The 17,249-nt window shown below is 40.4% G+C and overlaps 1 protein-coding gene across 1 annotated transcript; it reads right to left on the reverse strand.

Annotated features, from left to right (window-relative positions):
- Positions 1-767: 767 nt before the first annotated feature.
- On the reverse strand, positions 768-10,853 carry LOC139931456 (protein AHNAK2-like). The gene is made up of 8 exons (XM_071924963.2): positions 10,799-10,853; positions 3,780-3,829; positions 2,776-2,886; positions 1,949-2,062; positions 1,679-1,832; positions 1,278-1,429; positions 943-1,182; positions 768-791 (listed from the first exon to the last, which is right to left on the reverse strand). The coding sequence occupies exons 1-8, from the start codon at positions 10,851-10,853 to the stop codon at positions 768-770; spliced, it is 900 nt and encodes a 299-aa protein (XP_071781064.1).
- Between the last annotated feature and the right edge of the window lie 6,396 nt (positions 10,854-17,249).

Raw genomic sequence — 17,249 nt, forward strand, 5'->3', positions numbered from 1 at the left:
CTCACGTTTGGGAAGTTGTGTTTTGGAAAGACTGCTTCCTGACAGTCTTTCATAAGGATCTTCCTTCGCTCCTGTACCCTCAGTCGTAAGATGCTTTATTTTTGTTGTGCATTCTTCAACATTTACATCAATTTTTTGTATAGTGTCTTCCATGGCAATATCAGCGAAGCCTATTTTAGGCAATTTGAATGTCGGGCCTGTCTTTGTGTCTGTTTTTTGCTTAATGTCCATTGATAATTTCTGAGTTTTTTCTTTGCCTTTCTGTGGAGATTTACTTATAAGTCCTACGTCAGACATGTCAAGGGAAAGATCGACCTTAGGAACACTTATTTCCATCTGTGTTGGCACAGATTTGGCAGAGATTACCCTGGCACTCTCATTGTTAGTTACTTGGGTGTTGGCATCCATGTGCGACACAATACTTGGGATGATAGCTAATTTTTCATTTTCCGTTGTATCTGTTATTTCAATACTTGCCCCCATTGTTTGCAGTCTTTTTGGTGAGGATTTTGGTTTTACATCTTGCTTGTGTGATTTATCTTTCCCCATAATTCTCATTTTTAATTCAGACTTTTCTTTCTTCTTCTTTTTCTTCCCACCAGAGGGACTTCCTTGATCTGCCAGAGCCACTGTTAGATCTGCTGTTTTCAGAGTGCTGTCTAGACTGATAAGTTCTACCTTGTGTTGAATGCTTCCAGGTTCAGTCACTTTTTGATCATTCTGCTCAAATTTTATGTCAGAGGCTCCCATTACTTTCAGATCCTCTGTCACATAGACTTGGGGTATTTCTCCTGAGGGGCGTTCAAGGCACTCAGGTGAATGTATGTCTGATGCTCCCTGTGTCTGTCCAACTCCATTGATAGGTCCAGTTGTTGGTGAGTCTGTATCCTGGTCTTCAGATGAGCTTATGCGGCCCCTCTTCCTCAGAACGGAAAGCTTTACCTTATGCCTTTTCTTACCCTTGAGAGCGTCTTGAGATTTTATTGGCGACTCTGTGTCACTTGTGGTGGGACTCAGCTCCAGCTTCCTCTGCTCATCAGCCTCTGAGGAACTGTGAGACCTTGTAAAGTGGGACTTCCGTCCTTTGCCGAATGAGGGAAACTTTGGCCATGAAATGCGAGCATCACCATGCCTTTTTGTTTTTCCTTGCTCCCTCATCTGCGGAGAGAAGTCCTCTTCCTCCTGTTCAGCAACAAAAAAGTGGAATGTCAGTTTTAGCCCTGAGACTACTTATCACAAAGAGTCAGAGAGAACTTAAGAATAGTTACCGGGATGACTTCAGGTTGGAAGACTGGTTCACTCTCAGTGATGTCTGGCTGGCGCTTCAGGCAGAGCTTCACTTTGTAAGCCTGAGCATGTTCCAGAATCTGAATGGCATCGTCGTATGTCACATTGTCAAAATACACAGTGGCACTCAGAATCTGATCACCTATGTAAACAAGAGAAAATGTTATACACATATGACATTCATCAGAGGACATACAAGCTTGTCTCATGAGATTTTCCAATGGCCCAAAGGGGGCAGTGCATTATTTGTAAGGGCAGCATGTGTACCGTAGGCTTGTTTGATTTATCAGTTGCCCCATATTTCTCACTTAGAATGGTTACAGTAGGTTTAGTTTACACTCTGTCATTGAAAACATTTGTCACTATCACCGTTTTTCAAGCATTAGCTTACCTTCTTTCACGCTGAGGTTTTTTGAGGCAGGTGACTCTGGCACCACTTCCTTAATGAAGAGTCCGTCTTTTCCCCCTCCACTGAAAACAAGACCCTCTGAACATCCATCTTTTGCTGTATTCACTATCACCCCTGCCTCCGGGCTGTGAACCTCCTGCCAATACGTCAAGAGAGAAAGCATAATCTTTACCTTGAGCCATGCTATTCCCTGCTGCAACACAACTTGAAGGGATTCACAACTATGGAGAAGATAATGTGAGAATGTCGCACCTTCAGTTTACTCATCTTTGGAGTTGAGCGCTTGTCAAACAACGACCCAAGCCCAGACTTTTTACCTTTCTTTCTAGTCCCACCTTTGTGGAGTGGGTCATGCTCCACTTCACCCTAAAAGAAACACCATAAAACTTTGAATTCTGGCCAAACGTAATACTCGTCAAAAATTACAGTCAGAGATTAACCCTTATTTAAATAGGCAAGTTGACAAAGACATTTTCATTTCTAGCAACAGGCTCAGGGATTAGTTGCATGAAGAGGGGAGGGTTATATGCATACACATATTCATACATGGGGGCTGCCCAGTAAAACATCAGTCTTATACTGTTTGCTCTACTGGAGCAATTGGGGATAGAGGGCGCATCAACACCAAGCATGTTTGAAGCGGTTTATTCAAACTCGAACGTTTACTTCTTTGTGGTTTATTAGGAGTGAGAACGTAATCCAAGCCAACTACAGGAAATGATCCCAAAACACAAGGATTTATGGGTCTAAAGAGACGGATTTTGACATCTGATAGCCAGCAGTTCCTCATGCTTGGAAAGCCTAGCATAACAAAATGAAGCGAGTCTGGACTGATGCTCATATTCAGCTATTTCTTCTTGTTTTCTTAGTTATATGAACACCAGCGAAGTTAAATAACAGCAAAGAGCGTAAACAAGTACAGGGTCTGGAATCAGATTTGTTTTGACTCCCCTCTTGTGCCAAAATTCCATGAGTTAAATTCAGTAACCTTTCGGTCACAAGCTTACTTCTCTAACTTTATTATTCTTCTGCCTCCCCAAAAGAGACAGATGAATCATTGATGAGGTGGTGCTCTGTACCTCCTTATCACTGTCTGTGTATTTTTCAGTTTCGGGATACTCCTCAACAGGGGACGATCCTTGAGGACGCGGTCTCTCTCCCTCTATGAACTGAGATGGTTCGTCACATGTCTGGAGTGTAGATACATGGTTACTAAACAGTTACACTGCCTGTTGTTTATTTCCATAACATATGTTGTTGATGTTTTCTCAAAGAGATATCTGAATGAAAATTTTGACAGTTTTGCCAGAAGTGTGCTCATTACACCAGATCAACTTAATGAAGCCTTTACAGCTTGAAAACCTGCCTTAAATTCATCAGTCAATATTGCAAATACAGGTACCAACAATTGCTTGTTAAGATAAGACAAAATGATATAAGGTAAGATAAGATGAAATAAGATAAGATAAGATGAAATATGGGGAAATTAGGTCGTTGCAGCAGCAAAATAAGAGGATTCAGCGGGGGGAAAGGAAATAGAACATAAGCGCAAAAATAGAATCTAAAAATAAGCACTAAAACAAGAAAAAATAAAATAATAAAACAGTAAAAGCAATAAAACAGAATAAACAAATGTACGGCTATGTAAACATATGCTGCAATTTCAACACAGACTGTAAAAGTCGGAAGTATGGGAATTACTAACATTTATGGATTTACTTACAATTGTTATTGACAGATGTTATGAACAGTCTCATTTTCTTGCTTAAATATGGATTAATAAATATGAAACATTTGTTATATATGTAAGTATAGACAAATATAAGCAAATCTATATATATATATATTTAAGAATGTTATAACATTTGCTTTATGTATACGTATAAATAGACCTATAAACACTTAAGGAGCTAACTTATGGTTAGTAGTATTGATTGGTTAAAATGATTAGTGTTAACATTATTAACATACCATTTTTCAGTTAACTCAACTGCCAATACAGAAACATTTTCCAAACATTAGTGGCTGGTGAATAAAACCAACTAAAAGACTTCAATTCAAAATTTCAAGTCATGTCACTCACTGAATCGGCCTCTGCACCAGGCTCTGCTCCCCTCAGCCTCCGGCCAGCTCCTGTTCAGCAATAACAGAGAAAACAGACATTCTTAACATTAATGCATTTAATGACATTTTAGTAAATACAGCTTTATTCAAACGGGTTCTGCACGCACAAGTAAATAACTCTATTTTACCAATATGTAGCATGCTGATGCTTAGCTAAATGGAAAATTGCATTAGTTTATTTTAGCAGCGCCCGTCACAGATCAGCAAATTCCACTTAACTGCAAAGCAACAAATAATGCTACATGTAGCTTTTCATGGAAGCATTTAACAAAAAATCATACAAAAATTAAACAAAGCAAATATATTCAGCTTGATGTATTTGTATTTATTTTTTTGTATTTTAGTCGGAATATCTTTTCCATTGTGAATTCACCTGCCATTGTTTGGCTTATGCCATAAGATGCTTCAAGCGGCGTGGAGCGTTTCAAAAGACACTCTTAAGGCTGCGTAGGATTAATGCTCAGTTCAGATTCAAATCCTTTGTTTAGTATATTAGATGTTCTTTTCAAGAACACATTCTAATGTCATTGAAGTTACCTTCTGTAAAGTTATCTCAATCAGACAGATGTTTTAGTGCCATTGCCACGCGTAAATGAATGGAATATAGAAAACGCCCAAATTTAAATGCACACAAACAGGAATGAAACACCGGTGTTTATCTACAGTACGTCTATATTCTGCACAGTAAGCTGAAACATCCTCCCTGTCTCCTCCCTGACTCCTGGCAGTTGTTTTGAGGCTCTGAGAGACACTGGAGCCGATGATGAGACTATTTAGAGTTCTTCCTGGCAATAATTCCCCAAGGGAGTCGCTTCCTCCGTCGTCTGTTAAGTGATCCAGTGTATTGATCCTGAGATTTGACTCCACAGCTACTGAGCTCGACCTCGAAGGCAGTAGAAAAGAGAAAGTCTGGCTCTGAATGCGATTATTATTATTACCGGCTCTGATACCTAATCTCACTTCAGTATGTTTCCATTTTAAACTATCCCTGCTATCAAGCCATTTTGATGTGAAGCCCAATGTCAAGGTTTCCTACACAGGTTTAGAAAGTCTGGAAAAAGGTATGGAAAATGAATTTGGTAATTTCTGGGTGCATTTTCTGTGATTTAAGACCCCCCATCAGCTAATAAATATCATCAAGAGACCACTGAGCTCAGATCTATTGGTGCGTCATCCTGTCAGTTGAAAAAAATGGGGTACCATTCACCAAAAATAGGATAATTTTATTTCTATTGCAGACAAAACATTTTTCTGGCCTCTGTCATCTCGCACATTCTGATATTTGTCGCTGTGAAGAATAATCTTCATCTATAGAGTGATATGGAATAGTTCATTGGGTCAAGATGACTATCTGCATAAATCACGCTGAACTTCAAACTCTTCACATCAAATTAAGAAATTCAGGCCTGGAAAAAGTATGGAATTTTGAAATTGAAGCTACATAGGAATCCTACAATATGCTCAGTATTGAATATGCATAGTGCCACAGCTGCAAAACTAATTATCCCCCACCTTGCAATGTATAAAATGTGTTGGGAAATGCTTTGTGTGCCTGTGTAAGTCCATTACAGCAGGAGAGTTCTGGTGTAAAAACATCCTACTGTATCAGGGTGTGGTGTTGCCTCAGCAAGTCGATGGGTTCAGGAGAGTTCAAGAAATCTTCAAATCACATTAACTCTGCCTTCTCCTTACTGACACTGACAAATTCCCAAAACACAAACTGCACTCTCATAAGTAAAACACATTCAGCTGACATGGGAGAATTAGAAATAAAATTAGAGAATACAGAATTCACACTGTGAAGTCTGATGATTACTCTCTGGCAAGCCGCAGTCTAGACACATTGTGAAACAGAATAATCAGAAGTCTTTACGTTTCAGCTGCCTACGCCATGTAAGTCAAGTGTTGTACAAATCCTCACCACAATCATAGCCTTGGCTCTCTTTCAGAGCAGGTATGACTAACACTAACACTCAGAATTCAGTTTTAGAGGCCGTTCTTTGAAAATTACAGAAACAACTCACCTACCTGCTGTTGTTTTCTATCCCTTGGAAATAAAGCTAGGTGTTGGTGTCACGTCGTCCAAACTCCACTTAAACTCTACAGGCTTGAGTGCTGCTGCCAAAGTAGTTAAAGTGATTTGTTCAGCCTCTAATGGACAAAGAAGGCGGGACACTTTCAGCCTACTTTTAAGTTGCTGTGTTACCTTGCTTGAAGTTGCGTCACTCACTAACTGAATTAAGTGTTCCTGATTTGAATGCAATTGAATACAGAGCAATTTATTATCTCATTTCTGTATCTTTTTGCCATTTCTGTTGTGTCCCGTGGACTATAATATGCACTCGTAAAAATGATGGGACATTTCCAACTCATGGATGTATTAGGGTTATATGTGTTACTTTTAAACATATTATGGATTGTGGTCAGAATTCAGGATCATATCATTTACACATCAGTCTGGTCTTAAAATGCAAAAAGATTCTCTATGCACGAAAAGTGAGAGAATTGCATTTCCCCACCATGAAAGCATTAGGTGGAGGAGACACGACTAAAACCAGGAAGTAGTTTGACGGTGGAAAGTAAGGGTGTGGAGGTCGGGTGGGCGGATGGGTGGAGACATTTACCTTCAACTCAGACGACCCGGGTTCAATTACCAACTCATGATAAGACGTTTTGTACTGGGAGGGAAGTTAACATTTTCTGTGGAAGTTTTTATTTCACAATGGCCAAAACCTTACCTTACCCCAACCTTAACCAAGTTGTTTTAGATGCCTAAACATAACCCTATCCTTAACAAGAGTCGTTTCTGTTGCCTAAACTTAAGTATTAGCTAACTTTTTCACGTGACGAACAACTGAAAATGGAGTGTCCAGTTTGTGCTATTCAGTCAAATAATCCTTTTGTGGCAGAGAAACGTAATCTTCACATAATGTGAGTCTATAAAACGTAATATGCGTTTCAGAGCTTGTGCTCGTTTCACAAAATTTTGTGAGACTGCGTATGTACATATATACATTCAGCATTCTGTAACTATGTGTGTTCAAACTGCATGGTTTCAGCTGTTCTGTGAACTGGAGTGAGTGACGGTCCAGTGTGCCATCGGGAAGTTATTTTTAACAGAATGAGATGTATTAATTAAATTAGGGCGACTGGAGTGCCTGCGTCCCTCTGGCTGAAAAGTGTCATGTGCCATGTCTGCAGCACACAGACACTGTAGGAGTGATACATGTAGTCAGTGTGTACAGTTAGCTTTATGGAGTGTAAGGATTCAGTCCCTGCTTGACTGGACTGGATGATGTATTTCATGTTATACACCACTTTGTTCACGCCGATGTCCAGTATTCCTGCCCCAACAACTGGCACTGCGCATGCAGAAACTCCTTTCTCAAATATTTGTCATGTGGGCGCTGCAGACGCTCGATAACAACTCTCTCTGGTCACCAAAACTGTCAAAATAAAATCACATACACAGTAAAACCATTTCCTTGTTTAATTTGTTATCATAGATTAGATATCATAGCCTAAATATTCATAGTCGCCTCCTAGCCTTCTAATACATCCTTAAATGCAATATTGTGCAGGTATTTAAACACAATATTACCCAAAATGTATGAATGCTAAAAGCAAAACCTTTAATATAAATATATATATTTATTATTTATTTATTTAATTTTATTTGTGCTTGTTTTGCTTTAAGATAGTCTATTATTTAACCTGTAAATTATTCTAATTGAGTGTTGGCATTTTTTTTCTTTTTTGTGCAAATATCTTGTCATTGTCAAGGTACCTACATCCCTCACATGAAAAAAAAAAAACTTGACACAAAAACAACAAAAGAAGAAGTTTTAACAATTTCATTTTAAGTGTTTAAGCTTATTAAGATGACGGCCTATTTTGATCTCTGCTGTGAGAGCTCAAAACACAGTAGCAGTAGATCCTGAAGTCTTTTGTGGTGCAAATCCTGCATGAATCATATTTGGGTGCCACTGCAGCATTGTATCTGGGTGTGGCTCATCCCTCACTGCCGGGCCTCTTGTGCTAACGTGACGAGGAATGAGGCCAACAAACTGCTCCGTCTGTGACTTACTGCTTTCAAACAGCACAGCTGGACAGTCAAACTCATCTGTGCTTACATGATGCTGTGAGATTGAACCTCATGTAATTGGTTTTGTTGACATTCATTAAAATCATTAGATCTGTTAGAAACTAAAAGATCTTTCTAATCGCAGAAACCTAGATCAGTTTGTAGATTTGACCGAAAATCCTTACTGTGTATTTGATACCAAAGTTACTTTTCCTCAACTCTCTTCTTACGTAACGAGCTCTGCCCCAGTTGGTGTGTTTCCCTGTTCAGCAGCACCTGGAAGGCTCCCTGCAGCTCGCCTGTTCGCTAAACTAATATAATACAGTTGATTACTTCTGCTCCGTTTACAGGGAGCCAGGATTTGGATTCTTCCCATTTTTTTGCGTGACAGACACAGGCTCCTTTCACTGGAGGCCAGTTTGCTTGTATCCAAAGTATAATAAGATTTGAGCGAAGGGAAAAACCAGAATTAGATTTTCTGCATGGATTATGTGAACATGGGACTGCGAAGGCGCATGCTTTCAATCTATTAATCTGGAACGAATGTACAGGGAGTTTCATCATAGTTGTGGAATTCGGATCTTAATCTGTCCTTATTCCCACGACATACCCTTACACCAAAATTGCATCGAAACATTATTATGTGAGGTCAACAAGCCACACCTAGGTCAAATTGTATTTGCAAAAACTTGTTCGTGTTTGTTTTACGCTGCTTGGAGCACCAGATGGCTGAGATAACACCGCAGGGTAATTCAGATTGTATTGGGTTAGGTTAAACCGATATATCGGGCTGATATTGGTTATCAAATATTGGATATCGGCCGATCAGTGTCGTCCTCTACTGATATGATAACTACAGAGCAACAGTCTGGAAAACCTGAGGTCAAATTTTACGTTCTTATTTATTCATGTAATGTTCAATTATGTTTTTTGTATATTAATTCTTCATTTAAAGGCAGTAATGTGTCCCAGAGTTTCTCTACCATTGAATAGTTGGTGTGGGTCTCCCTGCCTTAAAGAGCTGCTGACACTAAAAGAATTTCATCAGTCTGGGTTTCAGTGGAGAGTTTTAGTGTCCCATGATGCTCTGAATGCTGTTTCAGAGGCTTTTCCACACTGACGAGAATAAAATTCCAGGGAAAAACTTTTTGATCCAGGTCTGCACTGAGCGATAGCAGCTACACAAATACGTTTAAGTGGCATGAGATTGATTTAAGAGCAGGATTCTTCAGACTGATACTGATGATTTATAATGGATCACTTCCCAGCAGTAAGCTCTCTGTCTCCCTCTCTCTGTCTCTCTCTCTTGCTCTCTCTCTCTCTCTCTCTTTCTTTCTCTCCATCTGACCTTGAGCTTTGCCTCCAGCCTCTCAGAGAAACACAAACTTCTCTACATCTTGAGGCAGATTTAATTAAAGGCAGACACTAGTGAATGTGCAGAATTATGGAAAATTGGAAAAACATCACCTTGTACTTCAACATCAAATACAGTGTTATTGTGAAATGATTAAATAACCAAATATGTGGCTTCTGCTTGTAACAGAGGATGTTACAGTACTGGATGCTGATATTCACCTCCTTCATACAGTAAACCTGCTGCCCTGATACTGTGATGTATACTAATAATCTCTGTCACTTTCTCCTTGTACTGTATATTGTCTACATGCCATGTGGGTGACACAGCAATTTAGTAAGCTCATTCTACTGATTGACTAATTGTGAGTCACTCTGGATAAGAGCGTCTGCTAAACGCCTAAAATTTTATGATTTCCAACAGAAAAACAATGAAAATGTTGTTCAGGTGCCGGGAAATAAAACTCGTGATTTACTTAAATTGTAACCTTTTTATCCACTTTCCAAATCTCACAACAAGTACTAACACCTCGAGTCTGTGGAATTTGAGGAATTTAGCACTGATATGGCTTGAAGCTAATGAATTTTACACAAACCACAGAACTACGTTCCCCTGACCACATACATGATAACTATTGTATATTTGAGTGTAGATAATACTGAAGTTTACACATTTTCAACCTCTATTTTTTGTAACTATGAAGAAAATGATATAAAATGAATAACTGGGAATGAACCCTTCTCATCTTCATTTGTCCTACCTAATTCCCAACCAGGTGGCTGCATCTGATTCCCCTAAAATCCTGCATTTATAAATATGAAAATCAATAAAAGTTATGTATCATGAAGAGGGAGACTGCACATCACAGTGTTTCTCATCTCTGTGTGCAGGAAATCAGACAATACGATTTGAATTTCAGTGAAGCTTTACAGTTTTTAGTATCCAGAACTTTTTAGAAATTTTAGTTTTTCATGGGCTAGTAGACTAGTAGTGCGTCCCTCCTTCACACAATGGGGATAGTTCCAATTATGATCGAATTAGAGCTGAGGTTTTGTGCATTTTCATCCTACAAAGTTATTTCCTACACTTTTGCTATTACCTTTAGAAGTCTGTACACATGATTTTGGCTTTGCTGAACCGCTACTCTAACCGTGTCTGTGTGTCTTTTAGCATCGACATCCATCTGCTTCAAATTCGCACAAGGAGGAAAACAAACGAGCGCAGAGCCACCTGGGAGGATGACATCTCCTCACACTCCCTCCACACTGCAGACACACCCAGCACTCACTGCAGGTCAGTAGCACAGCATCAGCACCAGCACCAGCCTCATTACACTCTCTCTCTCTCTCTCTCTCTCTCTCTCTCTTTCTCTCTCACACACACACACACACACACACTCAATCTCTCCCACTGCACTACTGAACCCTGCTGCTGAATCAGTGAATTGTTCAGGGGGAAAACAGCAGAGGCAGAGAGAGTCAGAGAGGAGGAAAAGAGTAGATATACAGAGATAGTGAAGGAGAGCGAGAGCAATGCCCACCCGTCCCTGGAGAGGCGTGCCAGTTGGGGAAGGCCAGGTGGAAACAGTCACACATGATGGCGGTGGCGGCGGCAGCGGCGGCTTAGCAGAAACCGGTGATGAGGTCCTGGGCCGGGCAGGCAGCCTCCTAAAGGGGGTGTAGGAGGGGGTGGATGGGTGGGAATCTCTGCCTGCTGCTTCCCCCCCTGTCCTGGATCAGCCTCTGTGTCCGGTCAGCCAGTCGCTGCGCAGGCAGGGATGAGTTGCAGAAATAACCCGAGGTAGGAAGAGAGCGAGAGAGCGAGACAGCGGCGGGGCAGGCGAGAGGAGAAATGATCGCTGCTGCTTCCTCGGCGCTCAGAGCAGTCCACCGAGTGAAGGAAACTCCCTCATCTGTCCTGTAAACACCAACCTCCAGTGCAGCACGCTAACCTAATTATGGGAGGGGCTGCCCCCCCACACACACACACACACCACCCACATCCCACCCTCCTTCTCCTCATCCTCCTCTTCCTCCTCTTTCCTCTCTCTCCTCTCTCCTGTCTCATTGATCTGTCTCATCGGACAAGGACAATCAGGATGTCAGGTTCTGGCTCCAGCTGCGATTGCTACGGGACAGGAAGAGTGAAACAGCTTATTGACATGGGGGCGTAATTCAGTTTGACGCGGCGCGGCACACTTAGTTTAAATCTCTTCATAGTAGACAGGAAAGGAAGATGCTCCCTGTGCCAATTTCAGATGGGAAAGCATGGGGAGAAGAGGGAAAACAGACTTGAGAAAGTTAGGAGAGAGAGTGGAGAGGGGTGCTGTTGTCCTGCTGAAGGGTTTCACAAATAAGATAAGATAAGATGTCACTTTATTAATCCCCTTGGGGAAATTCGGGAAAGAGTATTACCTCATGGTCAGGGTGACCAGGGAAGACCTAAGGGCAGACCTAAGGGACCCATACACACTGATCAATTACAGGACAGTTTACCAATACATGATAAACACAGCCTGTTACAGTACATCATGTTTCACCCTGGGCTCTGGGAATACTCACACCAGTCATGCTTGTAATACAAGAGAGGAATGTGTGGCAGTCTCTTTCACACAGGCCAGTAACATAGCGTATACATTACAAGGTATACAATAACATAAGAGCGTATGTTAAAATGTGCATATATATTCTATTGGAAAAGAAGTGAGGTAGCTGGTGAAAACAGCACACCATGAATTATAAATGCTGATGGGAACAGCCTCAACCTGGAAGCAATGCAACATGTGAAAAACCTCTTAAAGTTAAAGGAAAAATCCACACTCATATACAGCCTGTATAAAAAATCGGTGATGTTCAATACATTCCAGGAGTTATTTTGTGATGAAATGTTGGAATTAACTTTTTTGGTGAACCCACTTTCCCTCAACCTGCCTCGTCTACTTCTACTTCAGTTAGTGATTTCCTACGTTTCCCAGAATGCCTTTCAACAACCACCAAAGAAGGGGTGTGAACTTGTTGCATTCAGTCAAAGGTGAACGTATGGTCATATAAATATAGCTATCTAATAATAGCTAGCTAGTTTGTAAATACTGGTGCGCAGCTATGATCACGGCCATGTCCCCTTACTCAAAACTAACTTGTGGCTGCATTGCATTCTGGTCTCTCTCCTGCTCCTGTGGGTGGAGAAACTGGTCTCTCTCCTCTTCTACGATGGATTTCTCCCTGTATGATTGTTGAACGTCTCTCGGTGCAAAATGGCGGCTCTAGAAAGAAGCCCTCGCTCTTTGATTCTGAGGGACTGACACCAAAACCTGACGTTTACCGCTGATGTTTTAGATCAAACAGATGAAACATTTTTTGATATCAAACTCCATTGTAGCTGCGCTGGAATTATCTAGATGTGACGTAACACCACCTATTTATCCAATTATCAACTAGAATAAGAAAAATACATCACCTTCTTTCAGCGTTTTAGGGTGGGTACATGGACTACTTCTCTTGAAATCATGACACAGATTCCCACAAAACGACAGACACTTTAGGAACGCCGGCTCTTTCCCTGAAATAGACTGAGCAGGTGATCTCAGGTGAAAGCTGTGATTCCTTATTGATTTCACCATGAAGGGCAGATGGGGATGAAAGAGAGGAGACAGGTTAAAAGAGCATTTTAAAACTTGGCAATTAAGACATGGCCGTTGTCCAAAAGGGGCAGGAAGTCAGCGTTAGGAGGAGGTTACTCATGTTGACCTGACCTTAAATTCATCCAGGAGGGGGTTTGAGAGAGGATAAAGTGTGATGGCAGCGCTCAAATTCTTGCATGCTTCCTCTCTGTCAGCAGCAGGTTTAAGTAGAAAATCCATGGGGATATTTTACCTGCTTGCAATTTTACCTTCTTGCCATTACCCTTCTGTTAAATTTGAACAGATCGCCCTGCATCCGTCCCGTCTCTGGGTGCTATCGCGTCTGATCGGCAGAGCTAAGTGATGTTTCGACCCCAGAGTGAAACTAGCAGTGCATTAGCCATGTTGGACCGAGCGCTCGGATCAATACCGCAGAAATGCAAGGCAGCATTATTGTGTGAAAGGCAGCGCTGCTCATCAGGTATCAGGTAGCTTCTCTTATCCTGGGTTTTTCTGCAGTCAAATATTTGTTTGCTGTCTTTCTTCCTATGTGCTTTTTAGGAAGATATTTGTACATTTGTGTGGAAAATAACTATAACTTGATGTCAGAATAGAGCAATCAATAAGCTAGAAGGAAAACTTGGGTCAAACAGTACTTGCCAATAATACTTTGTTTGGTTTACCAGATGGGTGTGTCCAGCCGCAACAGGACACTTACATTATCAGATATCAGGGCAGATATTATTAGGTACAGGCTCAAAGTCTGCTAAATTGACATTTAAATAATTTCTACTGATTGATTTTCAGTGATCTATGTGGCAAAATCCTCCCAGTAATCCAATCTGCTAAAACAACACTGACAATTATTCAGATGTAAGTGCTATTTGATCCATGTCTGTTTGCTGGTTATAACAACTCTACATTTGTGGTTCCAGAACTGCTGTTTTTCTGAATTTACAGTCAAGTCAGGGCAAATACAGACAGATGAGATCATGTCTTTATGCCTTTTATTTATTTAATTTTTTTTGGTTCGGCCATGAGCAGCGAAATGACACAGCATTTAGTTTTGGCACAAGTTCAAAAAACATCTCGGAACCCGAATCGGTTTCTGGCTGGAGAAAAAAGAGATTCTCGGCTCCTTCACACGGCAAACAACCGCACTCCTCTGTGTCTTCCTGGTGGAAAACACAACAGGAGGACGTGCTCGCCATACTGAGGTTTGTGGTGCATATTCTGATCAAATATATATATATAATAAATAGGATTTTTGTAGCGTTCCTCAAGGGCTCTGTGGCACGTTACATGAGAAGGCTAAACACAAGGACATAAGTAACAGAGAATCAGGAAAGGCGGTTTGTCCTCTCCTGTCTTTAGTTTTTTTGTTTAGTCTTCTCATGTAACGTGCCTTAGAGTCCTTGAAAATCCTATTTATTGCCTATATATATGATCAAGTATCAATATGTACCATGAACCATATGGCAAAAGAAATCAGAAGCAAAATACAAGTAAAATCACATCATAACAAAGTTCAAAGTAAAAAATTCACTACATGAGCAGTCTAAAAGCAGTCCAGCAGATACTGATACATTTTTAAAGGCAGGACTTTATCTGGGTCTCCCACAGATAATCCAAATCACAGTATTATATGTCCTGACCATGCTGTATGTCTATCATACAAATCTTGCTTAGTATTTATCTAGCATGCTTAAAACAGCCTGCATTGAATTATAACACAAGGATGGCCAACACACTTGGCAGCACAAGCCACGTTGCTATGGCATGTTTTTGAAGTGGGACAAAACGAAAAAGTACTTTCAACATTGTAACTTTTAATAAAGAGTACTAGGGACAGGACGATATTCTTATCTCACGATACAATTCAATACGCGATATGGGGTTCACGATTCAATACAACCACGATACGATGTAATAAATAAAAGATCTTTGCAGAATTATGTTTATTTCTGAGCCACAAATCTTTCTAGTTATGGCATTGGCTTGCTAGAATGTAAACAACAATTTCAAAATGTCATTACAAAGTGCAAATAATATAATTTCGATGGAGAACTTGTGAAACTGTGATGGGCAAGCCGTCTCATTTGTGATTACTACAGCAGAATAACATGGAGCTAATATCACGATTCATTTTTCATTCATTTCGATATATTGTCTGCATCAGGTAAACTCCTAACAGTTTAAAAGTATCGGCTTGCCTATGAGCGATGCTGACAGATCGGTCGCGGTTGACTGGCTGTAAGAATGACAGGAATGATCTGTGATACGCCGAGAGGTTCGGATGCATTTGGGTTCCCAGAGAAGTCAGAACAGATGAGCGTCTGGTAACACGGCATCCGTTCCACTAAACACAGTGTGAAAACCCAACCTGATGTTCCCAGAGACAAGCCAGCATCACATGACACATGACACATGACACGGAGGCCTGGAGAACACACACACACACACACACACACACACACACACATACACACATCACAGACTCCATACTAGACAGGTGTTTATCCTCGACTGCACTGTTGGAATCTGCATGGCTGACAACATGAGACCGTAACACATCCATACGCTCTGCTGGAAACACACTGAGCTGAATTCAGACTGCAGGCCAGAGTCATACAAGCACTTCTTCCTTATCATCAGCAGCAGTAGAGCCGGGCAACACAGATTCAGATGTGTTGAGAGGGCAAGCCGAGCCTTTTCTTGTGCCTTAGTTGCTTAGTTGCTTAAAGAAATTTATGTAAATCAATCATTATGGTCCAAACAAGCCCTCGAAAAGAGGAGTGTGCAAGCAAGTAGCCCCTTCATCACCAATTACAAACGCAATTTACTTCAGCTGACTAATCCACCAACGCGGGCCCTGAAGCCCCTTTATAATTTATATTTATAACTGGAGTGTTCTCTGATCTTTTGTGTTGTTTTCAAGGATATATTCATTGGTATTTAATTTTAACTGACACAACTAAGCAACATACAGTAAACCAGAGAAGAAAGCAAATGAAGAAAACCCTCTGCCTTGTTTGCCTGACTTACTGGTGACGATACCTGCAGGGAAGCATCACCAGTGATAGCGGCCATTTTGAAACGGCCAAAGTCTTTACGCAAAGTGTTTATTGGAAATGTGGTCTCATTGTGTGTTCATGTGCTATCGGATCAGAAAAACAAATTTCCTACTTGGAAATTTTTTAAAGATTATTAAGTCAGAAAGTCTGAGTCCGAGTTTCTGAGTTATGATGCAATGGTGACATTTAACCTTTTCAACAATGCGAAAAAATAAAGTTTTGTTTCAATCAACAGTAAGAAAACACACCCATGCAGATTTACTGCAAGGTTGAAGTTAGACAGACTAACATTACATTACATTACATTACATTACGTTACATTACGTCATTTAGCAGACGCTTTTGTCCAAAGCGACTTACAATAAGTACATTTTGTCAACAGTAGTGAAACCATCTGTGTATCACAGTCTTCATCAGCTAAGCCTTTAATAGGAATAAGTAGCATTTGTAGAATCACAGTTTTGTTTGAATTGAATTGTTTGAATGAAGATGAGCTTGTTAAGCAGCAGGATGTCCATGTTTGTTTGTTTGTCTTCCGGGTTTGATTTTCCAACAAAACAGCACATGATAGAGGCGACCAATCATCTCCAAGCTCTCACAACACAATTAATTTGACAATGACACACATCTGTTGTGACATTGTGACATCTTTAAAAAGCAGCTGAAAACGTTTTTATTCAGACAGGCTTTTGGTTAGCCTGCGGTCATTTGTTCCATTTGATTTTATTTGCTCTTATTGGTTTCATTTCCTCGTCTGTGTTTGAAACTTTTGTCCTTTACACTGTACTTGTATATGTGTCTCTGTTCCTGTTTTTGTCTGTTGTTGCTGTTATTTTAATTTGTAGGCACTGTGCTGTCTGTTGTTATTGCTACTTTTTAATATTGTAAAGCACTTTGTGATTCTGTATCTGTGAAAGGTGCTATACAAATAAACTTTATTTACTTTACTTACTTACTTACATCTCCCCTTCATGACTGAAATGGATTTAATAGGTGAAATCAATAAGGAATCCTAGCTTTCATCTGGATTCACCTGGTCAGTCTGTTTCAGGGAAAAAGCAGTCAGCTCTGAAGTTAGTGCAGTGTGAAACAGAAAGAGGGATCCGATTCTACGGTAAATATTTCAACTGGCGATTTTGATCAACTGCACACTTTCCACTTTGAAAAATGTGTTGGAAATGAATTATGTGTTTTCAGGCACACGGCATGATTTCATTTTCCGGTGTGTCTATCCATGGACATGAGAATTTAAAGGTGGATAGGAGAAGTATGTTCAAATGTAACGATGACAAACTTAA

The sequence above is a fragment of the Centroberyx gerrardi genome, chromosome 17 (genome assembly GCF_048128805.1).
Source record: "Centroberyx gerrardi isolate f3 chromosome 17, fCenGer3.hap1.cur.20231027, whole genome shotgun sequence".
Lineage (NCBI taxonomy): Eukaryota > Metazoa > Chordata > Actinopteri > Beryciformes > Berycidae > Centroberyx > Centroberyx gerrardi.

Coding starts and splice junctions, on each gene's coding strand:
- LOC139931456 (XM_071924963.2), bottom strand. CDS start 10,853: ATGTGTGACTGTTTCCACCTGGCCTTCCCCAACTGGCACGCCTCTCCA. Junction 3,830..10,798: donor GCACGCCTCTCCAGGGACGG/GTGGGCATTGCT, acceptor ATTGCTGAACAG/GAGCTGGCCGGAGGCTGAGG. Junction 792..942: donor AGGGTAAGAAAAGGCATAAG/GTAAAGCTTTCC, acceptor AACGCCCCTCAG/GAGAAATACCCCAAGTCTAT.